Here is a 25,780-nt window from a genome sequence, read left to right as displayed (position 1 = left end):
CCCCGAGTTTGAAATTATTTCAAAATAAGCATTTAGCAAAATTGGTCTGGGCTGCTAGCTGGAGACTGTGTGGTGGGTAGTCCGTGGCAAGGAGGCTGTTAGGGAGGTGATAGTGACCAGGGAGGGAGGTTGGAGGCGGCCAGGGTTTGGGGCTTTGGTGGAGGTCAGGCTACAAGGAAGACACATGGAGGGGAAGAGAAGGAGGACGGAAGCTGGCTGGATTTTTGGGAGGTGCTGCTTGTGGAGGAATGGAGAGGAACAGATTGGGGAGAGTGCGGTGATTGGGCATTCTTGATTTGGATGGGAGCAGCTTGGGGTGCTTTTGTTCCAGCGTGGACCAGTATGGTCTGAGCTGACTTATCTCCCTCCTGGTCATCGTTAGCCCTGGCCTCCACCCAGACTCCAGCCCCATCACTGTGACCACCCTGTCCTCCTTTACGTCCCAGCCCAGCTTTTGAGGGGACCCATGGGAGCTGGTGTCCGGATAGGTCTTGGGGCTCCCCAGGGGCTCCTGGGAGCCCTGGCCAGCAGTCAGTCTTGGCCCCCAAGGTCAGGGTCCTGACCACACTAGCTGCCCACGGAGGCCTGGCATCTGACTCCGGAGGAGGTCAGGCTATTAGGTGGGAAACACCAAAGCTCTGTGCCACCTTTGCAGGCCCACAGTTGCAGCCATCACCTGCATCCGAGTTTCCTTCGTGAGCTAATGAAAGCGAACAAAAAAACCCTCTTCGTGCGCTCTCCCAATCTTGCACGTTCTGGGCCTTCGAGCCAGCTGAAGATTCTACCCTTTGATCTCCGGATAAAGAACTGCTTTATCTGGAGGCAGGTTGGCCTCGGAGCTGAGGTTAGACTGCTGGAGTTTTGGATCTTGCTCCTCCACTTACTGGGTGTGGGATGTTTCTCTAAGCCTTGATTTTCTCATCTATAAAATGAGTCCATTAGTGATACTGAATTCATCCGGCTGTTGTGAAGTTCGAATGAGCAAGTGCCAGCCAGATGCCTAGCATAGGGATGGCCCTCGCAAAAGTTCGAGTAAAAGTGATTGCTGGAATTATAGTCATCATTAACCGATGACTCAACAAGTCATCAAGTTAACAAGCTAATCTCTTGTTCTAGTCCCGTCCTCTCCAGGGGACTTCTGGAATTGTGTATTAGGCCCCTCTGAATGGCCCATGGGCTTCTGGGACTCCAGGGTCCCACCCTGAACCCGTCAATTGAATCTCTCTCTTTTTTTTTTTTTTGAATTTAAAAAAATTAAAAAAAAATTTTTTTTTAATTTAATTTTTTTTTTAATTAATTTGGTGTAACAGATATACCGTAAAATGCTTCAATCGTGAGTGTTTAGAACATGGCATATTTACAACACGAACACACCCGTCTAACTACCAACCAGCTCGAGATCAGGGCATTGCCAGCGTCCAGAGGGTGCCATCTTGTTCTCTCCTAGCCACCCTCTACCCCACCTCCAACATCATTTCTTATTTCTGGTACCTTAGAATCGTTGTGCCTATTTTTGAACTTTCTATATATAAGTGGAATCATACGGCGTGCCCTCTTTTCTTTCTGCTTGCTTTCACTCAGTCGTATGTACGTGAGATTTATCCGTATTGCGGTGTGAGGCGGTAATTTATTTCTTGGTGCTGTGTAGTATTATACAGAAAAATAGTACTACTTTATCCCCTCCTGTCGATGGGCACTGAGGGTTTGCTATGGATACTGGTGTTAGGAACATGACTTTTGGTATACATACGTACACAGTTGTTTGGATATAGTACCTAGGAGCAGACTGTTTGCTCACAGGGTATATGGGGGTTCAAGCTTTAACAGTTGTGCGTTCTCCAGTGGATGTTCCATTGTACCCTCCTGGCAATATCATTCCACCTCTTCTGCGTCTTCACCATTCCTATGAATATTGTCAGTTTCCTTAAATTCTACTCATGCAGGTGAGTGTGCGTTAGTATCTAATTGTGTGCGCATCTTAAAATCCTTTCCCTCGTTTATTTTTTTTTTAAAGTTTTATTGAGGAATACTCTGCCCACTGTGAAGTTCACCCTTTAAAAGAGTGTGCGGTTCTGCTTAATGCTAAATATAAACATTAGAGTAAAAGTTACACATCATTTTAAAAGTCAGTTAGTGTTAGAAGAAGAATTATGAAGAAAACCAGCCATCCCCTGCTTCCTGTCTCCCTAGTCTTGATTCCTTTAGTTAACTCTTTTGGCTATTTCTTGAAGCCTTTTCATCCATATTTCTATGTAATAACCTGCTTCTCCTGCTAGGTATTTTTCAGTCTTTGCGATTCTCTGTTGACTTCTGTGGAAGATGAGCATTTTGTGTGGACTGTCTGAGTCTGAATCATGACTCTGCTACTTCTTAGTGTGAGACCGTGGGCAAGTTTCTTTACTTTTCTCTGTGCCTTGAAAATGTTTGTCATCTGTAAAACAGGGGAAAATAATAGCGACTGCTTCAGGAGATTATTGTGAGGATTAAATAGTTAATACATGTAAAACACTTAGAACAGCATCTGGAATATAATAAGCTCTAGTAAGTATTTATTATTGTTGTTATATCATGCCCCATCATGTTTCTTTCCTCTATCCTCCCAATATATGTGAAATAAAGTCTTGTTTAAACCAGGTTTATTATTATGTGTTTGGCTTTGTAAATATTGCCTACATTTGAGCCAAGTAGTATAATAAAATTCACTTCTTTATTTCCTGGAGTTATTCATTGCCTTTTTTTCCCCCTTTAATTTGCTGGGATTTCTTACAATCTCTGTCTTCCAGTCTCTTGGACTCCTGTTTATTTGGTCATATGTACTGGATTAGTGCCTCTTTTCTTGCATATTTCTTTCCTAGAGTTTTCCATCTTTCTGGTCTAGTCTGGTTTGCCTGGTGCTTGGCCCTGTTTTAGAGCCATAATCCTTCACACTCCCTTTATCTCTCTGCTGTGTTGGATTTCCTGTTTCCTCACTCCCTTGCTTTCCTTTTTTTTTGTGCTTTACTTCCTTGTTTTGGTAGAGCACATCCTGCTGCAGTTTTCTGTGAAAGAGTCCATGGAAGGCAAGTTTTTTTGAGGCCTGGTGTGCCTGAAAATGCCTCTGTTCTACTGTGATACTTGACAGGCATTTTGGAGATAATTTACCCCTGGTGTTTGAAGGAATTGTAACATCACCTTCCAAATTCCAGTGTTACTTTTGAGTAGTGTGATGCTCTTTTGTTTCTTGATCTTCGTGTGTGAACCTTTTCTTTTCTTTTTTTTTTTTTTTTTATCCTTTTCCAAATGCTTAACATGTTTTAGAACTACATCAAGAGCATTGGCTCTACAATTCATGCACAAACATGCTTCACCACTCTCTAGCCATGTGGTCTTGGACATGCTTTAGTTTTCTTCTTTGTGAATTGAATAATAGTGCCTACCTTTTACCATTTCTACGAAGACTAAATGAGCTTATGTACATAAATGCCCAGGACGTTGTTTGGCACAAAGTAAGCCTCATGGATATTAATACTGTTACTATTCTTTTCATCATGTGTGGTCTGAAATTTCATGTCGATGTGTCTTCCTGTGGATTCTTTTGCATTTCCTGTGTTGGGTGCTCCATAGGCCATAGTAAGCTGGAAACTGAGGTCCTTCGGGCTGAATTATTATTATTTTTTTGAATTAATATTAATTTTATTAGTATTTTGTAATCCCCTTCCCTCTAGTACTCCTATTCGTTAGATATTGGATCTCCTAGACTGATCATCTACCTTTTCTCATACTTTATTTTTTATTTTCCATCTCTCTTTATTCAGCTTTCTAGGACATGTTCTTAACTGGTTTCTTTTTTTTTAAATTTTTTTTTTCAACGTTTATTTATTTTTGGGACAGAGAGAGACAGAGCATGAACGGGGGAGGGGCAGAGAGAGAGGGAGACACAGAATCGGAAACAGGCTCCAGGCTCCGAGCCATCAGCCCAGAGCCTGATGCGGGGCTCGAACTCACGGACCGCGAGATCGTGACCTGGCTGAAGTCGGAAGCTTAACCGACTGCGCCACCCAGGCGCCCCCGTGTCTTCTAACCTTTCAATGTAATGTTTGTAATTTCTAGGAGCTCTTATAATTGGATATTCTTCCTTTTTGTTTATTTTTAGGTTTATTTATTTATTTTGAGAGAGAGAGAGAGAGAGAGAGTGGGCATGTGTGCGTGCATGAGCAGGGGAGGGGCAGAGAGGGAGAGAAGAGAATCCCAAGCAGCCTCTGTGCTGTCTGCACAGAGCCTGATGGGGAGCTCAAACTCTCAAAACCCGTGATATCATGACCAAAATCAAAGAGTCGGACACGTAAGTGACTGAGCCACCCTGTTCTTGTTTCATGGATACATTAATTCTCATTACTTGGAGAATGTGTGTGTATGTGTATATATATATATATATATATATTTTTTTTTTTTTTTTTTTTTCTCACTTGTCTTTCACATTGGAGACTTCCATGGGTGTCTGGTGGTTGATTCTCTGGTGTCTCTTCATATTTAAGATGGGAGGCACAACAAAGCTAGGGGGACCCATTGACCCTTGTGGAACTCTCCTGAATGTCTCTATAGATCTTTCCCTTTTGAGTTTGCCAGACTCCCAGGCAGGAGTTCCAGTCTCCTGCCCACCGGGGAGCTAAAGCCTGGCTGTTCCCCTTCCAACAGCTGGAACAGTGGAAGAAGGTTTCTACTGAGATCCATTTTTCATTTCGGTCCCCACCCCAGCCCTGAGGATGTAGCCAAAGACCCTCAGTGGCTCCATCGGCCCCCTAGTAAGTAAACAGAGGGCTTGTGGGGGGCTCTCCATTCTTTCTCTGCTCCTCTCTGCACCATGGCCTTTGCAGGTGCTGGGTCCAGGTTCTGCACCTCTCAGGAATTGCTCGTTTCTCGGTAACCTCCGAGGTTCAGTTGCAATTCTCCCAGCTCCCCCACCCTGCCTCTTTGGTCCCTGCTTCCTGCTTCCAGAATGTTGTGAGTGTCGTTTGCTTTCCATTCCTGTATTTTGTTGTTTCTCTCCTTGTTAAGCTGCATTGCTGTTGTTGTCGTGGGGTTCTGGCGTTTGGGAAAGGATTTGGCAGGACAGATTCTATGCACCACTTCTGGGATCCAGCCCACTCTCCTTCCCCTGGCCCCTGTGCCTGGGAGGGGAGGCCTGGTTCCTGGGTCCCTGCCTGTCACACTCACGGGCTTTCTAGCTTTCGGCCAGGGGTTCTAGAAGGCCCTCCTCCCTCCCTCTCTACTTCTTCCTCTAGACCTAGACCTAGGTTAGGGAGGAAAGAAAATCCACGGGCAAGTCCTCTAATTGCTTTAGAATTGAGAACGTCTGGAGCTCTGGGGCAAGGCTGGAGTGGATGCATTTGCATGTCTTTGGCAGGGTTGAGGCCTTGACCCTCTGGGCTGCTGCGGGATTCCCTTTATTTGGACTTGAGCACCTACTTTGTAGGCTGGGCACCTGGTTGGGGCCGGGCAAAGTCCCAGCCCACAGGGGTCCCATATTCGGGGCGGGGCGGGGAGTAGGACAGGGGTTAAAGCCCCATTGTCCTTCTGTGGTGGGGGTGGGGTCAGCTAAAAGATGTGCTTTGGGATCTGACCCCCTGGGGGGAGCCAGGGTTGCCTCCCAGCGGGAGGGGAGAGGCCTGGTAGCTAGCACCAGGCTGAGTGACGGAGCTGGAGGAACAAAACCCAGCGGCCGTAGCTGGAGAGGCGGGATGGGGAGGGGAGGCTGGGGCCGCCCAGCGGGTCTCCTCCCCTCCGGGCAGGGCAGGGCAGCAGCTGGTCGATCTGGCCTGGTGGCTCCTCTCTGCTTGCCTTGGAGGAACCCCTGCAGCTCGACTCACCGCTGTCTCTGCCGCACTGATGGGAGCTTGGGGACAGTGGCAGTGGCCACAGGTCCCGTGGCCCAGCCAGAGCACCAAGAATGTGCAGAGCACCAAGAAGGCGCCCCCCCCCCGCCCCCCAACCCAGCCTGGAGCTCTGTCCCTCAGCCTTGCTTACCTGTCGTGTGGGACTTACCTCTAGCATAGGGGAGTGCTGTGGTCACGGCTTTGTTCCTTTCCTGCTGCCTTCATTTTACTTTAGAGGAAAGTAAGGCACAGAGAGGTGGTGTTACCTCCCCAAGGCCACACAGCTGGGAAGTGAGGGCCTCTAGAAGCAAGGCCTGACCTGCCAGAAAGCCAGATGCTGGGGAGAGCTTGGTCATTGGTAGGAATTTTTCCTTCTCTTTCCTTTTTTCCTCTCTTGGCTCATTTTAATTTATTCACTTGCTTCAGTTTTTGCAAATTTTGTCAAGGTGAGAGTTTGTAAAAATTACTCATAAAGATTACTTAAAATGTAATACTTATCATGTTAGTGTTCAGATTGGCCTCTCTCCACCCCCACTGACCTTTCTTTTCCTACAGATTTTTTTTTTTTGAGAGAGAGAGAGAGAGAGAGAGAAGCGAACACACACACACACACACACACACACACACACACACACACACACACGCAAGAGAGGGGCAGAGGAAGAGCAGAGAGAGAATCCCAAGCAGGCTCCACACTCAGCACAGAGTGCCTTGATCCCACAACTATGAGAACATGACCTGAGCCGAAATCAAGAGTTGGACACTTCACCCACTGAGCCACCCAGGTGCCCCATATGGGTATTTTTTTATTGGGGTTTGAGATGCACGGAGAAATGGGCATAGATCATTGACGTACAGTTGTATTATTTTTTCACAAACTGAACCCACTGCGTAACGGTCCCCCTGCTCTCTTCCCCCTCCCAAGAGGTGACCTTCTCAAACCACCTGAGATTTGAGTCGCTTGAGTCGCCTGTCCGCGCAGGTATTACAAGGAAGCATGTGCTGTGTTGCCTTTTGGGTGAGGTGGTGAGATTCACCACGGCCCCGGTCTGGGTGGTGGCAGCTTCTCCTCGCTGGAGATGTTCGTGGTGCGGCCACGTCACGATTTGTTTATCCGGCTGTTGATGTACATTTGGGTCGTTTTCCGATTCTGCCTACTATCGTGGTTAGACTCTGCGCGCGGAAGGCGTAGAAATGCCGACTTGCTGTGCGCCTTTCCACACCTTGCCCTCGGATGTATACCTGCGAGGGCACGGCTGGGTCACGAAGGTTGGCAGATTGTGCCCAACCGGTCGTGAGAGTGGTTGTACCAATTTACGCTTCCTCCAGCCGCGTATTAATATTTAATCCTGTCCATCTTTCCTTGTTGACATCAGCCCCTCTGGCGGGCCCGGATGTGGTAGTTTAAATTCACGTTCCCTCCCTGGTTTTAGAGGCTGAGTACCGGGGCGCCTGGCTGGCTCAGACGGAGGAGTGTGCAACTCTTCGTCTCAGGGTTGTGAGTTCGAGCCCCACGTTGGGTGTAGAGAATACTTTAGAAAAAAAAAAAGCTTAAAAAGAAAGAAAAGAGAATAAGTGCCTTGTTATCAGTTTACTGGCCATTTGGATATCTTATCTGTGACCCTCCGGGTGCCCATTTCTACCTTTTCTTGTCTGACTTTCTCTCATTGAATTGCAGCAGTTCTTTATATATTCCGGATACAGACCCTTCCCTGGTGACGTAGGGCACAGATCTTTTTCCACGCGGTAGCTTCCCTTTTCTCCCTCCTAATGGTGTCCTGGGATGAATGGACATTTCTCATTTGAACGTAATCTCCAGTACATCATTCTTATCTCTTTGGTTCGTGCCGTTTATAAAACGGGCTTTGAGAAACCTTTGTTTGCCCTCGGGCTGTGAAGGTATTTTTTCGCCATGTTCTTCTAGAAGCTTTCCTGTTTTGCCTTTAACGTGGAGATCCACAGTCCACCTGGAATTGATTTTCGAAACCTTGTCCCCGGGGCGCCTGGGTGGCGCAGTCGGTTAAGCGTCCGACTTCAGCCAGGTCACGATCTCGCGGTCCGTGAGTTCGAGCCCTGCGTCGGGCTCTGGGCTGATGGCTCGGAGCCTGGAGCCTGCTTCCGATTCTGTGTCTCCCTCTCTCTCTGCCCCTCCCCCGTTCATGCTCTGTCTCTCTCTGTCCCAAAAATAAATAAAAAACGTTGAAAAAAAAAATTAAAAAAAAAAAAAAAAAGAAACCTTGTCCCCATTAAACAACAATTCCCTGTTCCCTGCCCCTCCCCCCGCAGCCCCTGCCACCCACCCTTCTACTTTCGGTCTCTATGAACTTGGCGACTCCAGGGACCTTCCTAAAAGAGGGATCCTACTTTGATCTCTGCATTTGTCTTTCTGTGTCTGGCTGATCTCCCTGAGCATAATGTCCTCAAGATTCATCCATGTTGGAGCACATGTCAGAGTTTCCTTTTTTTTTTTTTTTTTAATAAACTATTTGTTTATTTTGAGAGAGAGAGAGAGAGAGAGAGAGAGAACACGAGCAGGGGAGGGGCAGAGAGAGAGAGGGACAGAGAGAATCCCAAGCAGGCTCCACACTGCCAACACAGAGCCCGATGCCGGCTTGAACTCATGGACCGTGAGATCGTGGCCTGAGCCAAAACCCGAGAGTCGGACGCCTAACTGGCTGAGCCACCACCCAGGGGCCCCTCCTTTCCTTTTAAGGCTGAATCATGTTCCATTTTATGGATGGACCGAGTTCTGGTTATCCAGCCGGGCCTTGGGTAGCTCCTACCTTCGGCTGGTGGGAATAATTGCAAATGATGCCTCTCCGAATACGGGTGTGCAGATACCTCCTCGGGAGTCTGCTTCCTATTTGGGGGTAACATTTAGAGACTGAACACGCACACACAACTGCCAGGATTTGGATGGGGATTGCACTGAATCTCTGGCTCAGTCTGACCAAAGTGAGCATCCTAGGAGGTACATCTGGTGATTTCCTTGGGAGGGACCCCCAAAGTGGGTCTGCATGCCTTTTCCAGGCCTTGAAGAGTTCTGCTGATTTGCTTTCTGAAAGCTGGGGATGGGCTGGCTCTCTACTCACCCTCCCTGGGTGGCTTCCCACCCCGCCTCCGCCCTCCCCGCAGCCAAACCCCAAATGTGCTCGTTGGAAAGACGAAAATGGCGTCATCCCCTTTTGATACTTCTTTGTAAATCCTAACGAGAAATTTCTTACTGGATTCAGCCATTTGCTGTTGTCGGTGATTTGCTTGGGATTCTTACTGAATGATCAGACTCTTTTTTATACGGCGAGGGCATTAACCCGCTCTCTGGCTTAGATATTACAGAGGTCTGTGCGTCTCGGGATCAGTGGGAGTGAAGGTCATTTTATCTGGAGGGTCCTCACCCTATTTTCAGCTGCTGTCATAGAAACGCCTGAGTCACATGTCGGTGCTCTGGGCTGGAATGAGCTCTTTTCTGGGTGATAACCCTGATTTGATCATGCTGATGAGATGCTCTGATAGCCTTTGGTGACACTTTAAGGGATACAGCTCCTTTCTGAGGCCGGAACGTTTTAAATAGAAAGGGACGATAGATTTGTTCTGTTTTGGCTAGGGGGAGGCTTTGCTGGGAGCGAAACCAGGCAAATAGGGTCTAGCGTCTGGGTGGTGTGGCTGAGTGGAAAAGTGTAGAATTTGGAGTCAGAGCCTCAATTTCCTCATCTGCAGAACAGTTAAGAATCCTCCCCTCCCAGGGTTGAGGAGGGTGGGGAGACAGAATGAAGCAAAGCCTCTTGAACACCGAATGCTGGCTGTGAAGCAGGGTCTCAGGAAAGGCTCTGGCTGATCATAACCTCGCCCATCCGTCTCCTCCATAATTGAGCTCCTTCTGTGTGCAGCGTAGGGGGCACTTGGGGTGGAATAAACCCACACTGTAACGTAAGGGTCTGCGGACCCTAGCCAAATTAGGTGTACCTCCGGTTTTTTGTAAATAAAGTTTTATTGGCACAGAGCCCAACAGTTTATGTGTTGTCTGTGGCCGCTTTCCCTGCAGCAGGCAAGATAGGCCCCCAGTGCCTAAATGATTTATTATCTGGCCCTTTCAAGAAAAAGCTTGCCGACTCCTGTTCCAGTGGGTGGAGAGGGACAATAAACAAGGAGCTACAATAAAGAAGGAACTAATGTGTGCTTGGTATGATAAATGGTGATAAGCGCTATGGAGAAAAATAGTTCAGGAAAGGGTGTAGGGTGGGGTGGGTCGCAGTCCAAAATAGCGTGGTTAGCAAAATAAAATAGCATGGCTAGGGAAGGCCGTATTCATCAAGCGTCACTTGGGGTATAAGAGAAGGGAGCGAGGTCTATACAGATGGGAGTTTCCAGACCATTTGGCGTATCTGGAGGGAGGAAGGGATTCCAGGCTGAGGTGCAAAGGCCCTGGGGTGCAGCCTGTGAGGCTGTGCTGTTCCATGTTCCAGCCCAGCCCATTTGGAGTGATAAAATCCTTCATCGTTTACCAAACCTTTGTACCCGCCATGATCTCGCCAAGTACCCCTCCCTGCTCCCACCAGAGCAGGACTAGAAGGGTCCCCAGTGACTTCCATCTGTTACAGAGGCAGGATTCCACTGGCCAGCTGAGGTGGCCTGACTGTTACTCTGGCCGGGGGACGGGGGGTGTCTGGCAGCAGATGGGCATAGCGTAGCACATTACAGAGTGTATCTGGATGGGCTTAGTCCCCAACTCCTGACACACAGTAGGCCTACATAAGCATTGAGGGAGGGAGGGAAGGAAGAAAGGAGGGATGGATGGATGGACAGACGGAAGGACGGACCTTGTCTGGATTCAAGTTCTGCCTTCTGGCGACCTTGGCCAGCTTCAGAGTAGGCAAACCTCGGAAGCTCTTCCTGTGTTCCAGGTGTGGGTGAGGGGGGTGGTGATGGCTGAAAACAGGCTGGCCAGCGTCCCCAAATCCATAGGTCACTGCTGTGATCCCGGGGTGCTTGTCCATGGCTGGCAGTGTGTGGGGTGGGAGGGGCTGGGATGGTGGTGGTCCCAGCTCGGGGAAGGCCTGTTAACTCAGTGTGTGAGGGGGCACAGAGTGGGGAGCTAAGGCCGACCTTACCCAGCTCTCTGCTGCTTATGCTCCTGGAGGGACCCGGAGAGCTGGGCCTCAGTGCCTCCTTCCTCGGCCCCCCTGGGGCATCCTTGCCCTCTCCCTGGGCACTGAGGACCAGAGAAGGAGAAGACCACTTTCCAGGCACCTCCTAGGTCCTAGGGTGGCGGTGGGGGAGGGGGGCTGGGGAGGGGCTTCCTTCACTTTCCCTCACTTTCCCTCTCTCAGGGCCCAGGACTGGACTAGAGGTAGGGGTCCGCCATGGTGGGCTTCCCAAGCTGAGGGCTTGGTGTGACAGTGTGTCTATAGCAGTGTCCCAGCAACTTGGTCCCCCCAGGCAAGCTCTGAGCCTCAGTTTCTTTGTCTGTAAAATGAGGGGAACCAAGTTCCTGCGCTCCCAGGCCTGTGGGAGGGTGAGTCAGGATGGGGAGCTGCCAGCCCAGGGGCCGCCTGCCTTGCGCCGGGCATCAGGGCGCTCTGGGCAGAGAGGCTGGTCTACCAGCCAGCAGAGAGGAGAGCTTATCATTTGTTGTTGTTGTCTTCCAGTTCAAGGTGAAATTCCATACAGTGAATTTCAAATTAACCCTTCGGAAGTATGTGATTCAGTAGTATTTAGTGCCTTCGTAGGGGGCCATCACTAGCACTCTGCTTGCAAAATTAAAGTTTTAAGGAAGGACAGAGGGAATTTGGGTAGAGGAAGTGGTCCCTTCCACACCCCGACTTTGAGCAGGTGCTCTGCTTCTCCGAGCCCCAGGGTTTGTACCGAAAAATCACGAGAATGACAGTAAAAATGGCAGCTGACGTCCCGTGGCACTTCACGAAAGCGTTTTGCACGTTATGTTTTACCATGTGACCACTTCACACAGCCTGGGGACACTAAGAAACTTGCCCAAAGTCAAGTGGGCCTTGGAGCCAGGGTCTTGTCTCTTTGTCGTCCCTGGGGACCCTTCTGTTACCTCCCTTCCTGTGGTGGAGGACGGGCTTGTCAGAGGTCTCGTTCCTGGCCCCAGTCTAGTTTCCAGCAAGGAGAGGCCCTCACAGACTGAAGCTAAATTAAGTATAAACTAATTTAAAATTAAAACACGGTAAAAAAAAATTTTTTTTAATGTTCTTATTTATTTTTGAGACAGAGAGACAGAGCACGAGCGGGGGGAGGGGCAGAGAGAGAGGGAGACACAGAATCGGAAGCAGGCTCCAGGCTCCGAGCGGGCAGCCCAGAGCCCGACGCGGGGCTCGAACTCACAGACCGCGAGATCATGATCTGAGCTGAAATCAAGAGTTGGATGCTGAACTAAGCCACCCAGGTGCCCCTAGACTCATGAAGATTTCAGAAAGTTAAAGATGTGTTAACTCACCGGCCACATTTACGTGCTCAGTAGCCACAAGTGGCTGCTGTAGGTAGCCTCAGCACAGATACAGAGCATGTGTCCAACGCTGTTGGTTACGGGGCCGTAAGTGTCATTTATTCACCTGGCCTGCTCGGAACGGCAAACGGGGCAGCGGGAACATTCTCCTATGGGTGACTGCCCCGCAGGGCTGCAGAGCCGATTGCTGGGCTCTGGGGTCAGCCCCAGCTCCGCGCCCTGCCCAGCGCCCTGTGACTTACGATCGTTGCTTGTCCTCATGCCGGCGAGAAGAGTCCACAAATGACCACGTGTGAACCTGAAGTGGTTTCAGCATGAGTGGTGCCAGGTGGCCCAGCCTGTTTGTTTAGCGTTCGCCGTTATTATTCTGGATGACGGTAATTTGTTGTGGTTACACGTGTGTTTTAGGTCATTGGTGTTGGCTTCCAAGGCGGCCAGTGAGCAGGCGGCACCTCTTGCCACCAGGGGGCAGCCTGGGGCCAGGGTGGGGCCCGGGCCTCGAGCTCAGCCTGCGGTGGGTGGCAGGGAGAGCCCCTCCCACCTCGGGCCCTGCGGGAGGATTTCCAGCAAAGTCTAGGGAGAGACCATTGGGCTCTGGCCTGACTGTCGCTGTCCCCCCGGAGACCTGAGACCCACATCGGGGGAGCTAGGAGGCCGTCACCGGGTCCCCAGGGGTGGGTGCGAGGAGCAGGGGTGTGTACCTAGACTTTGAGAGGAGCACCAGGGATGCCGGGGCACGGGCCGGGGCCTCGGACGGCAGCCTGGAGGCTCTGGCAATGCGGGGCGGGGGTCAGCTGCCTGTCCTCCACGCCAGGGAGACCCGGCAGGATGGCCTGGGATGGCGCCTGGTGGGTGTCTTCAGGGGTCAGGGGCCGCCCCTGCCCTTAGTATCTGCGCTGCCGAAGGGAGCACTACCCTGTCTCCTAATCCTGACGCGGGTCTGTCCGCTTTTGCCATCGGAGGATTAGAAACGGCCCTCGTGTAGTCAGTCCACGAGTTGACGCCTGCTGTGTGCCGGGTCCCGGGTGGCAGGAAGTGAGGCTGGCGGTTCTCGCCTGCAGGGAGGGGACCCGCTTGTGGGGAGGGATCCGCATTACCAAGTGTGTTTGGCAGGGGCTTGGATGCAGTGGCCAGAGGGGCTTCGGTGAGGCGCCGGGAAGGCCCCACCTAAGGGGGAAACGGGCTGGGTCTGGGGGGGTCGACAAGGACACCTGGGGGCTGGTGCCCGAGCGGCTGGGTGGAACGGAGGCAGCCACCGGCATTCGGAAGCGTGTTTGGTTTGCATCCGAGATCCATCGCTCAGCGGCTTCAGGAGAATAGTTCGGGGAGAGCACGGGGGGGCAGGGTATATGTGCAAATGAACGCCCCTGTCGTGTGTAACCGTCCTTGTGACTGGCGGTGGGGTGGCGACGGTGTGCCCGTTCCACGGAGTCGCACACCTCTGGTCTGGGAGGGGCACACGTTGGCCCGCGTGGTCTTGCCAGGGCACCAGAATTCCCGCCGGACCCGGGGAAGGGAGTTTGGGCGCCGTTGAGCCCCTGTGGCGGGCGGGAGCCGTTGGTGGCATCCGGGCACCAACGCCCCACCGGGCCTTGGGTGCTGCTGGGCGGGTTTCACAAGCCTGGGCAGGGGCAGGCCTGGGCCACCGGGCTTCCGCGCGGCCCGAGGCAGGAAGAGCTGGTGGCTGATGTAAGCCCTTGCGCAAACCTCTGGCTGCTGGCTTCCGGAGCCTTCTACCCGCCTGCCTGCCAAGGAGGAAGCCTGGGGCCTGGCGGGGCCCAGAGGCCCTGCTGCCCGGGCTCGGGCCACATGGGTGTCCTGACCGGCCGCCATGGCCCTGGGTCCCGAAGGCTTGGCGCTGGAGTCTGGTGAGGGGGCTGGGTGAGGCCGGGCTGGAGGACGGGGACTCCGCAGACACGGGGTCTGGTGATGGCACATGTGGCCAGAAGGTGTCCTCCTGCCGTTTCCCTGCATGTACCCCCAAAGGGACCGGGTGGACTTTGTGGCATCCTGTGCCCCCGGGAGGTAGTAAGCGAGCACCTGTCGTATACAGACTGCATACGGCGCTGCTGGGGACCCTGAGGTGGGACGGGGCTCTGGGAGCCCCCCTCCCCCCCCGTGGGCTGGGGCCGCCGATGGTGTCTCGTCTGGGTCATTGCAGACAGTGCCCGCCTCACAGGGACGTGGGGAGGTTACCCGAGGGGGCACACGGGCAGCCCTTAGCTCGGGCTGGCCAGAGCTGGCTCCTGCTGGCTGCTTGGCCGTCCCCGCCGTGCTCGGTTCTGTGTGCAGGCCTCCGCCCCTCCTCCAGGGGGCGTTGGCGGGAGGATTCAGTCCCCAGACTGGTGCTCGTCAGTGACTGGGCGAGTTTGTTGTTACTATTCTCCTGCGGTGCGTGCTTTCCTCTTCACTGTGGTTCTTAAGGGAGGCGTTAGTATTCCCATTTTGCTGATGAGCGACCTGAGGCCAGGGAAGGGCAGCCCCCCCCCCCCCCCGCCCAAGTCTCCCAGGCCTCCCCCTGGCCTGTGACCCGGAGGCCTGCCGGGATCTTCCCCTGAAGGGTGGGGTGTATGGATCCTGAGGGCCAGCGCCCCCGGCCGGTGGCAGCGAGGGGGCATCCCTTCTGGGGTGGGCCTGGCCAGGTGAGGCGTGGCTGGGGTAGGCGACGTCCAGCCAGGCCCCGGCATGCCGCTCTACCAAGTAGCAGTTGGCCACCACACCCCCATCCGAGGGACCTTGGGTGGGATGCTCTGCTCTCTGGAAGGATGGCCCATTGCTCTCGGTCTTTCGCTGCTTCCTCTCGCTAATCCGCTGTAGTTGTGGCGTGCTTGCGGGGTGTGTATTCCGGGTCAGGGCTCCCTGGCTGTGCGACCGGGCACTGCCCACCTCCGAACAGCAGCTTCCTGGTGCCTTAAATGGGCACGTGGTTCTTCCGGCACCGGGCTGGCCGATGCTGGCCGAGAACGCCTCAGGTCTGACCAGGGCTGCCTTGGGGTCGCTCTCCGACTCGTGGGGTCCCCCCTGATCCAGGAGCTCCACGTGAGCAGGGGTTTAGGCCACGGGCCCCCCACCCCCTACCCCCTCGCTCTGTGGCCTCGGGAGGGCCCTGTCCCCCGCCGCACCTCAGCTCTTATCTGCAGGTGGGGAGACCGTCCCGCTTGGGTCTGGGGTTGGGAGAGCCCTCTTGCTAATTGCCGGGTGCCCCGGAGGTGAGGGTCTTTGGTGGCGGGCGTCCTTCTGGCTGCTCCTCTGGGGCCACACTTGCAGCCTTTTCAAGTCCCAGGGGATCTGGTCGAGGTGACCAGACCCATCCTGAGCCGGAGGGTCAAGGGTGGGGCGGAAAGGCTTCTCTGGTGTCCCTGCCAGTGGTAGCTCCAAGAAGTGGGGGAGACGTGGGGATTCCGGGTTGCTGGGCCGGGCAGTGGGGGCCTGGTGGGTGCCTGACAGTCCCCCCCCCCTTCTCTCTGCAGGCGAGGCCTTCTTGGGCAGCTTTGTGGCCAGCGGGATGGGGCCCTCAGCCGCGTCCCACGGGAGCCCCGTGCCCCTGCCCTCTGACCTCTCCTTCCGCTCCCCTACCCCCAACAACCTGCCTATGGTGCAGCTGTGGGCCGCTCATGCCCATGAAGGTAAGGAGTGTGCCAGGTGGGCGGGGCTGAGGGCTGCGGGCCACTGTCCTTGGCACCTCTCCATCCTGCCCACTCCCTTCCGCCTCCGGGCCTCTCTCCTGCCGTGGCTGGGGGGTGGGGGGACAAGGCCTGCTCGTCCAGCTGCCCTGCTGCTCCTCAGTGCTTCCTCTGGTCTCTGTCATGGGGCCTTTGCCCAAGCTGTTCCCGCCGCCGCGGGCCCTCATCCACTGTTCATCCCTTAGGGCTCAGCTACCCGCGTCCCCACCCCCCTGCCCTGGCCCACCTCTCACCTGAAGGACAGGTTTATCTGCGTGTTTATTTGTGAGACATCCGTTTTCCCGCCAGAGTGAGCTCTGAGGGCAGGGCCTAGTTCTGGTCACCGCAGTCTCCCTGGGGACCCTCGATAAGCAGTGTTGGAGCAGTGGGACCAGGGTCATCGGGTCCTCCTGTTGCAGTTCGGCAGTGAGGGCCACGGTCCCCTCTGTCGGGGAAGGGATGGGCCTGAGGGACCCTGAGCTCTTCCCCCGCTCTGGCGGATTTTGGATGCTGGGTCCTGGGAGCCTCCACTGCAGACCCGAGGGCTATCTGGGGTCTTTCGCAGCGCACGGTCTCCCCACTTTCTCCTCGGTGCCAGGGGCTCACCAGGAGGGGGTGGTCCTGCCTCTCTAGGCCTGGGAAGGTGGGCAGTCTTTTGGGGCTGGGGTCCCACCTGAGCCTCCCTCTTCAGTCAGCCAGGGTGGGGCTGGAGGGACCTGAAGAGCTAAGACTGTGCCTCTGGTGCCTGCGTGCCACCAGCCTGCTCCTCTGCCCCTCCTGACTCCCTTTTCTTCCGTGTCACAAGTGCTATGCAGTAACGCATATGCAGTAACGGCTCCAAGCACGTAGGGTGCTTATTACTATGTACATTGCGTTGCACATCTGAACTCATCTTATACGCCCAGCAAGCCGTGAGGTAAGGACCGCCGGGTCCACTCTACAGCCGAGAAAGCAGAGGGATCCGATGCGATGTTTCAGTGCTTGAAAGAGATCATGTGTATCAGGTGCTCTTGATCTTTCTGGGGTTGTGGTTAATATCTTTAGCAGGTGGCGCCGTGGGAGAAACGTGGGCCCGGTGTGGCCAGGGACAGGTCCTGCATCTCTGGCCTCGGAGGGAACAACTGGGGGCACGTGGGACCCGAGTCTCAGGTGTCTCCGACTGGCCTTTGGTCCCGTAGGACCCCCCCAGCCCAGGCAGAGCATCAGGACCCTCCCCCGGTGCTCGGCAACCTGCCTGCTCGCCAGTTGGCCTGACTTTCTGGGCCCTGCTCAGGGGCTCTTGGGCCTCCGTTGTGTGCCCTCTTGGATGTTTCCTTTCTTTTCTCTGTGGCTACCCTCTCCTGTCTTCTCCTTCCCACAAAGCCCCAATTCTGGGCATCCCTGGTGGGAAGGCCTCACCGGAAGGATCCTCACCAGGAGGAATTCTTTCCCGGCGGCACCTTCCTGGGAGACCTGACAGTTGGAGATGCTGGGCAGGCTTGAGTTCAGAGGTGATCGACCTGCTCTGGGTCACACAGCAGAAGGGACTCATTAGATCAGTAAACCACCCGACGTGGTCTGTGTGGGGCTGAGGTTAACTGTCCCAGTGACCTCCGTTCACAGTCGGGCTCCTCTGCTGTGTGACTTTGGGCCAGTGGTCCTCCCTGAGCCTGTTGTCTCATCTGTAAAGTGAGGATGTTAAGAGTATCCGCCTCGCAGAGTTTTGTGCTGCTGAAGTTTAAATGAGAATAACAAAGGCAAAACAGTTGGCAGCGCTTGGCCTGTGATTAGAGCCCCCATCATCATCATCATCATCATCATCATCATCATCATCCGCTGCTTAGTTGGAGCCATTCGGATCCTCTTCCGGTGGGGATTTGAGGGCTTAAGCGGCTGGGGGCTGGCCGGGCCTAGAGGGAGGCAAGCCTGCTCTACGGAGCTGGTCGTACATCTCAGGGCTCCCGGAACCAGGGGCTCCCTCCACAGCTAAAAGATTTTATTTTCAAGGAAAAGAGCGGGATGGAAGGAAGTTCCTGGTGGGAGGCCATGCCTTGGGCCAATCCGACTTTTTCTCTCTTCCAGGCTTCTCCCATCTGCCCAGCGGGCTGTACCCATCCTACCTCCACCTGAACCACCTGGAGCCCCCCAGCAGCGGGAGCCCCCTCCTCAGCCAGCTGGGCCAGCCCAGCATTTTCGATACCCAGAAAGGTATTGGGGTGGGAGTGGGGAGATGGGTTGGAGGGTACCTTCTGAGGGGTTTCTCTGGGGGTCCCCACCACTACCCGGTATGCCAGGCAGCACCCCCTCTGTTTTCCAAGACCCCTGCTCCTGAGGGCCTCCCCAGCCCTCCACCCCCCCAGCCTTCTGGTGCCTTCTAGTTGTGCTGTACTCGCCTGACCCTCTCTCTGTAGGCTCGAAAGACAACCCTGGCCTCTACCCCTTTCCCAGATGAGTAAACTGAGGCCCAGAGAGGTTAGTCGGTGGCCAAGGCGAGATTATGACCTCTAGACCCTCCATTTCCGGAGCCTGCCCTCCAAGGGCTGCGCTGTGCAGGATCGTCCTTCCTAACCCTGGGGTTGCAGGGCGCCCCTGAGGGGCCCTCCGCTTCTGCGTCGGCGGGGTGAGGGGGCACTCGCTCACGCCTGCACTCTTTCTTTTCCCCCGCAGACGGCTTCTACCTGCCCGCCCCAGGGGCTCCGGGCGCCCTGCACTCTCACGCGCCCTCCTCCAGGACCCCGGGCGGCCACTCCTCCAGCGCCCCGGCCAAAGGCTCTTCGCGGGAAGGTGCGGCCAAGGAGCGGGCGGGCCGCGGCGGGGAGCCGCCCCCGCTGTTCGGCAAGAAGGACCCGAGGGCCCGCGAGGAGGCTGCGGGGCAACGCGGCGTGGTGGACCTGACCCAGGAGGCGCGGGCGGAGGGCCGCCAGGACCGCGGGCCCCCGCGCCTCGCCGAGCGCCTGTCGCCCTTCCTGGCCGAACTGGGGCCGCCGCGCGCGCCGGGCGCCGCCGCCGCCGAGTGCAAGGGCAAGAACCCACCCCCGCCGCCGGCGCTGAGCCTCTGCAACGGCGCGGGCGACGCGGGGCTCCCCGCGCTGGTGGCCAAGGAGGCGGCGCGCCAGGACGAGAGCGCGCGGCTGCGGCGCGCAGAGGCCCTGCTGCCCGGGCCCTGCCCCTGCCCGTCGCCCCTCCCGCCGCCGCCGCCCAAGGGCCCGCCCCCGCCCTCCGCCGCCCCGGCCGGGGCCTTCGCCGCGCCGCAGCCGGCGCCCGCCGGCGTCTACACCATCTTCCCCGCGGCAGCCGCGGCGGCCGCGGCCGCGGCGGCGGCGCGCGAGTCGGGCCGCGAGCACCGCGTGGTGGCGCCCACCTTCGTGCCTTCCGTGGAGGCCTTCGACGAGCGCCCGGGGCCCATCCAGATCGCATCGCAGGCGCGCGACGCCCGGGCCCGGGAGCGCGAGGCGGGCAGGCCCGGCGTCCTGCAGGCGCCGCCCGGGTCACCACGGCCGCCCCCCGACCGGCCCGAAGCGCTGCGCGAGAAGAACTCGGTCATCCGCTCGCTCAAGCGGCCGCCGCCCCCCGAAGCCCCGCCGACGCGGGCCGCGCGCGCCTCCCCGGACGCCCGGGCTTACCTCCCCGCCAAGGAGCTGCTCAAGCCCGAGGCCGAGCCGCGGGCCTGCGAGCGCGCGTCCCGCGGGCCGGCCGCCGCCCCCCAGCAGGCCGCCAAGCTCTTCGGCCTGGAGCCGGCGCGGCCGCCCCCGCCCGCCGGCCCTGAGCCCAAGTGGAAGCCTTTCGAGCTTGGCAACTTCGCCACCACGCAGATGGCCGTGCTGGCCGCGCAGCATCATCACGCCAGCCGCGCCGAGGAGGAGGCGGCGGCCGCCTCCAAGAAGGCCTACCTGGACCCCGGGGGCACGCTGCCCCACGCGGCGGCCGCCTGCGCCAGGCCGGGCACCGACGTGCACGCCGCGGCCCACGGGCCCGGGGAGGCCTCGGCCATGCAGAGCCTCATCAAGTACAGCGGCAGCTTCGCGCGCGAGGCCGTGGCCGTGCGCCCCGGAGGCTGCGGCAAGAAGAGCCCCTTCGGAGGCCTGGGCACCATGAAACCCGAGCCTGCCCCCACCTCCACGGGCGCCCCGCGCGCCCAGGCCCGCCTGCCACACCCCGCGGGCCCTGCAGCGGGCGGAGGCCGGCAGCTGAAGCGGGACCCGGAGAGGCCCGAGAGCGCCAAGGCCTTCGGGCGCGAGGGCACTGGTGCCCAGGGGGAGGCAGAAGTGCGACACCCACCCGTGGGCATTGCGGTGGCCGTGGCCCGGCAGAAGGACAGTGGCGGCAGTGGCCGGCTGGGGCCTGGGCTAGCCGACCAGGAGCGCTCCCTGTCACTGAGCAACGTTAAAGGTGGGTCTTGGGTCCCACCTGTCACCTTCTCCCTGCGTTCCTGGTATTGTGATTGTGAGATCTTTGTATGATTAAAATTTTTTTAACGTTATTAATTTTTGAGAGAGATGGAGCTAGAGTGGGGGAGGGGCAGAGAGAGGGAGACCCAGAAGCTGAAGCAGGCTCTGGGTTCTGAGCTGTCAGCACAGAGCCCAACTCGGGGCTCGAACCCACGAACTGTGAGATCACGACCTGAGCCCAGGTCGGATGCTTAACCTACTGAGCCACTCAGGTGCGCCTCTGTGTATAATCTTTTAATGGCTTTTGTTATTGTGTCTAGAGCACACAGCATAGCTCAGCTGACTGTTCCTCTCACGGGCATTCTTGTTTTCCCTTCTCTGATGTGTTCATGTTTAGGATGTTGCATTGAATATTTTTGTGCATCGCATTTTCCTGATATTTTGAGTCATTTCCTAAGATAGGTTCCTAGGAACAGGCCAGCTGGAGGCCTTCAATCCCAAGTCCTTGAGGGGGGTGACTGCCTTGCCTCGTTCATCATCCCAGCGCTTAGTGTGGGACCTGGTGCCAGAATAGGTGTTTGATAAATGAATGAATGACCTAGTGCGATCGACAGAAACTGGGTCCTAGTGGTCTCGTGGGACATCCGGTGCCTTAGGGCCTAAAAAATGCTTGCTGATTTCGGTAGGGAAGAACGGTCCGTTTCTTTCAGTTATTGGTGAAGTTGAATATTTTCCCAGAACTTGGTTGATGGTGTTTTTTGTGTCCCTTGCATATCGTGCCATTGGAATCCTTCATGGGACTGGGGAGGGTTGGTATTTGCGGCATTTTTTTTTTTAATTTTTTTTTCAACGTTTATTTATTTTTGGGACAGAGAGAGACAGAGCATGAACAGGGGAGGGGCAGAGAGAGAGGGAGACACAGAATCGGAAACAGGCTCCAGGCTCTGAGCCATCAGCCCAGAGCCCAACGCGGGGCTTGAACTCACGGACCGCGAGATCGTGACCTGGCTGAAGTCGGACGCTTAACCGACTGCGCCATCCAGGCGCCCCTATTTGCGGCATTTTTATCAGAACTCTGGCCTTGGTCTGCCCATCGTTGAGCCAAGGACCCTTCGACAGTTGGGTACTAGGCCGTACCCTCTGCCTGGACGGTGTAAAGTGTGTTGTGGTGTGGGGTTGTTGGACTGGGGTAACGGCCCGGGGATCTCTTCTCCCACTGGCCTTGCTCTCGTGACTTCTCAGTGGTCGGCCTGGATTTTTTTCCCTGCGTCTCTGTCCCCAGTGTCCAGCCAGCTTCCCGTACATCCCAGCTGTGAGCTTAGGCTTTGGTCACATTGTGGGCCCCTGTCTGTGGCACCCACGTGGCCCCCTTCCCTGCACCTGTCAGACTTTACCCCATAGGCCACCTGGGTGTCTTGGGTGTCTGACTCCTGGGTCCCCATCACTTCCTTTGTCTGGCCCACCCGTGCTGACTTCTGGGCTTTATCCTCCATCCGTGGCCACTCTCCTGTCCCAGATGCCTCTAGATGGCTCAGCCCTGCTCTCCTGGATGCGCTGGATGAAGCCCGCAAGGCACGGGCCGCCCCGGGACTCCTGCCGGTCCTCGCCCCACCCGTTGGCATGCAGGCTAGCGGCCGAGGGTCTTTATCCGGCTTAGGTGACTCAGAGTGAGCGAAGCTTCCTGGATGTTCGTTGAATGAGCCCGTGGTTCTTTGTGGAGCCTCCCTTGTCCCCTCCTCCCTGAGCCAGGAAGGCCCGTCCTCTGACCCGGGGAGCTGGCCCCAGGCCCTGCCTTATACTGGGATTGGAGGGGGATTGGGCAGCAACCCTCGGCCAGGGGGTGGCTGGTTCGGTGCTGGACGGGTCCTCTTGCTGGGACAGAGGTTTGCCCCCAGGGATCCCCCCCCTGGCGAGGTCAGAGCTCTTTGGGTCCTTGCCCGAGAGGATGCTCACGTGACACGGCACCCCTCTCAGGGGCTCCCAGTTCCCTGAGCTCTTGTCGGAGCGCAGAGTACCTGCTCATGCCCGAGGGCCCTGTGTCCATGGGGTCCTAGGAGAGCGAGAGAGAGAGAACGTGTGAGAGAAAACATACGTGTGTGAGGGAATGCACGTGCATGTGTGTGAGAGCACGTGTGTGTGTGACGGTGTGACAGAACGTGGGGAGGAGGGAGGGCCTGGCGAGTTTGGGGTGAGATGTTCGGGGATTGGTCTGGAGCAGGCTTGGTCTGGTGCCGCCGCCCGTCGAAAAGTAGGCAGCGGGTTCTTCTCCTTAAAACCGTTCCCATAGGACGTGGTGGTTTTCCCCCAGTGCTGGGCGCCCTTGTGGGAGGGCAGGAGTGGGGGGCGCCCCTGGCCGAGTGGGTGGCCGTCAGCCCGGGTCTCCCGGTCTCGTCCTATCTTCCTTGTCGTCTCAGAGTTTCAGAGTGAGCCTTCTGCCTGTCGGTGGGTTCGTGTCCCGTCTGTCCGTCAGCTCCGTGACCTTGAACAAGAGGCCTGAGCCTTCTGGGCCCCAGTGTCCACGTGTACCACGTGGCTGCCGGACGCATAGTAGGTGCTTCACGAACAGGCCTGCCTTTTCTTGGCTTGCATTTAGCTTGTTGGGTCTGGGAGCTTCTGACAGTGCCTGTGAGTCCTAGATCCTCCCGGAGTAACGTCCCCGTGGGCCCTCAGAGGCCCTGAGATGGACCAAGGAGGGGCGTGACCTACGCCTGTGAGTCCCAGCGATCCGTGGCCTCTGCCCCGAAGCGCGGCACAGCCGTGGGAGAACTCGGTCGTTAGGTAGAACCAGCCCAGGCTCTGGTACCCTCCCAGCTTCATCCCTGGGGAGAGCGGGCGAGGAGGCAAAGTGGCTTGGCCAGGGTCCCAGGGCTCGGGCTCGAAGAGGCAGACTGAGCTTGAAGCCTCGGCCCAGGCCTGTGTCTCTTCCCTCTTCGTCTCGCCTGTTGGCATTAGCTCTGTGATGGAGTCACGTTAGGGGTAGATCTGGGGGGAGGGGTCGTGAGGACGCGCCCGCATCGCTCCAGGCAGAGCTGGGGTCGCCTGAGTGTAAGCCCCGGCCATGGCCCCAGACCCCGGAGCCGGTGGCAGCCACATCTGCCGACACGTTCACGGAGGCCAGGGCACCAGGCCTCGGTCACAGCCTCAGCCCCGCTCGGAGAGGCTGTCGCCGCATGGCTGTGGGCCCCGGGAGCAAGGCTGCCGTTTCCCTGGCACCCATCCTGTGCCCCCTCTCCGTGGGAAGCGCAGGAGGCACACTGATCTGGAAGACCCGCTCAGACTCCGATCCCAGCCAGGAGGCCTCCTTGTCAGTCGGTGCTGTGACCTGGGCAGGTGGCTCTGTCTTCTTGTGCCTCAGTTTCCTAACCTAGAGCGGGAAGACGGCTGGGGCTTACCTCCTGGGTTGATGACTCCTGAATGAGTGAATGCCCAGAGAAGATCCGGGGGCCTCCTGCACGTAGAAGTGGCCTTGAGATGTGGGTTGTTTCCACAACTCATGTCTGGAGGGCCGGGATGGGGTCTTGTGCCTCTGGGACATTGGAGGGGGCCCCGCGCCTGCCCCGCACGTCTGCCTCGTGCAGGAGCTGGCCTCCCACCACCCTGGAACTCAGCACGGAGAGGTGATGGGCCCTCTGGTTTCCCTTCTCACTTTGAACAAAACCTGAACCACATTCCCTTCCACAGCCTACAAGGCCCTACAGTCTATACTCACCCCTTTTGTGGTCTCCCCTCCTGCGCCCTTCTTTTTATTCCGTCTAGCCCCCATGGCCTCCCTGATGTTCTTTGGCAGACTTCTGTCTGAGGGCCTTTGCCTTTGCCTTTGCCTTCGCTTATCTCCCTCTTCCTGGATATCTTCTTGTGACTCTGTCGGTTCATTTATCCGTTAATTCGTTCTCCGCGTGTTTATCGAGTAGCTTCCCTTTGGCCAGGTATCGGGTAGGGAAGGAGGCACACAGGCAGGAGTGGGACTCCTTAAACCAGAGCGGTACAGAATCTGATGGAGAAGACAGATGGCGAACAGCCAGTGAGCAGAACAGCAATCCGTTGTGATCAGTGCGGGGAGGGAGAGAAGCGAGAGCTTGATGGAGAGGTGGTCAGGGAGGGCTTCGTGGGGGAGGTGGCATTTCAGCTAAACTCTGACAGGAAAGGCTGAATAGTCTAGGGGAAGGGCACTCTGGGTGTCGGGAACAGCGTGTGTGGCCCTGAGTGTGGTGAATAGAGAGCTGTGGTGACCGGGGCATGGTTCTGTGGGGCTGGGGTTCTGCAGGAGGGACAGGCGTGTACAGGGGATGGGAAGCCACTGGCACCCTGCATGGTGATGGGGCAACAGACATCGGACAAGGGGGCTTGGGGCTAGGTGACCCTCTAGGCACTTGTCCCTTTTGGGGACTCCAGGAGTCACTGCTAAGTCCTGTCCCCGAATGCAGGGTGGGCCGCTGGGCAGGAGGGCCCTTGGGGTTTCTATGGGCTTGGGAGGCCATCTCCACCTGGAGAAGGGAGCTGGGGCGCATGCTCTAATTTCCCAGCCCGGCCCTGGGACTCTGGGGGGTCGTCCACACCTCGGCCTTGTCTGAAGCCTGGGCTGCCCTTCCGGACCTGACCACCCCGGGGGATTCCCTAAAGGGACCCTCTACTCCGTCATGTAGCAGGTGGGTGGTCTCAGGATCCCTGCGGTTACAGGAACCGCACTGACACTCCCCCCAGGCAGGCTGTGGCACTGCTCTCCCACGGAGGGCCCCTCCCCTGCTTGCCCCGGGCCCGGGCCGGGTGAGACCACAGCAACTCTGAGCCGGTGTAAGTGAAGTTGGCTCAGCGACTTTGCCGACTGCAGCCCGCGTGGATAGTCGACGTAGCAGGGAGGCACCTCGGTGTCCCACAGGGGCCAGGTTGTGAAGACACGTGCTCCCTCGCCCGCCCTCACTCCTGCCTGGCCTCTGGATGCCCCCGTTGTTGGCCTGTCTCAGCTTAGATGCTCACTGCACTTCCCTGTCATCCTGGCCCGCCTCCGGGACTTCCAGGCTGTCCTCCCAGGTGGTCTCCCGGCCCAGTGTCCCCTCCTGCCTCTGGGGTGCGCCCCTCCCCAGCGCTGCTGTCTGTCTCCTCGTGTGCTTGGTCCACGGGCGTGTGCCTCTCTCCGGGCTCCTGTCCTTTGTCCTGGGGCTGTCAGGCTCCCGCCTTCCTGAAGGCTTGGGGGGGGGGGGAACACCGCGCACCCTGCCGAGCCTCTCCTGGGGGCTCTGTTCTTTGCTCGCTCCTAGTTTTGGGTGGGCAGAGGGGAGACACGAAGGGGAGATGGCTGATGGCAGCATTTCCCTGAGTGCGGGGGCCGCTGCCGGACCCCTGGTCCGGCGCGGAGCACCTGTGCTGGCGCCTCGGCGAGGCGAGGCCTCCTCCCTGCGTGCCCCTCCCAGGTCCGCCGGGCCTCTCGAGATGCAGTGG

General features: G+C 56.9%; 1 protein-coding gene across 7 annotated transcripts in view; it reads left to right on the top strand.

Moving 5' to 3' along the window:
* Nucleotides 1–25,780, top strand: part of TNRC18 (trinucleotide repeat containing 18) — a 90,132-nt gene that overhangs the window by 8,869 nt on the left and 55,483 nt on the right. For 5 of the 7 annotated variants that reach the window (XM_086692584.1, XM_086692583.1, XM_086692578.1 and 2 more), the window contains 3 exons: nucleotides 15,786–15,941; nucleotides 18,039–18,164; nucleotides 18,624–20,345. In XM_086692584.1, the coding sequence (XP_086548710.1) occupies nucleotides 15,821–15,941; nucleotides 18,039–18,164; nucleotides 18,624–20,345 (1,969 nt within the window). In that variant the 5' untranslated portion in view covers nucleotides 15,786–15,820. Of the gene's footprint in view, nucleotides 1–13,978; nucleotides 14,184–15,785; nucleotides 15,942–18,038; nucleotides 18,165–18,623; nucleotides 20,346–25,780 lie in introns of those variants that run through there. The other 2 variants (XM_086692580.1, XM_086692582.1) reach the window with 2 other exon arrangements.

The sequence above is a fragment of the Puma concolor genome, chromosome E3 (genome assembly GCF_028749965.1).
Source record: "Puma concolor isolate L17-30 chromosome E3, mPumCon1.1.hap2, whole genome shotgun sequence".
NCBI lineage: Eukaryota > Metazoa > Chordata > Mammalia > Carnivora > Felidae > Puma > Puma concolor.
Note: the sequence above shows the minus strand (reverse complement) of the source record. Positions and strands in the feature narration are given on the sequence as shown.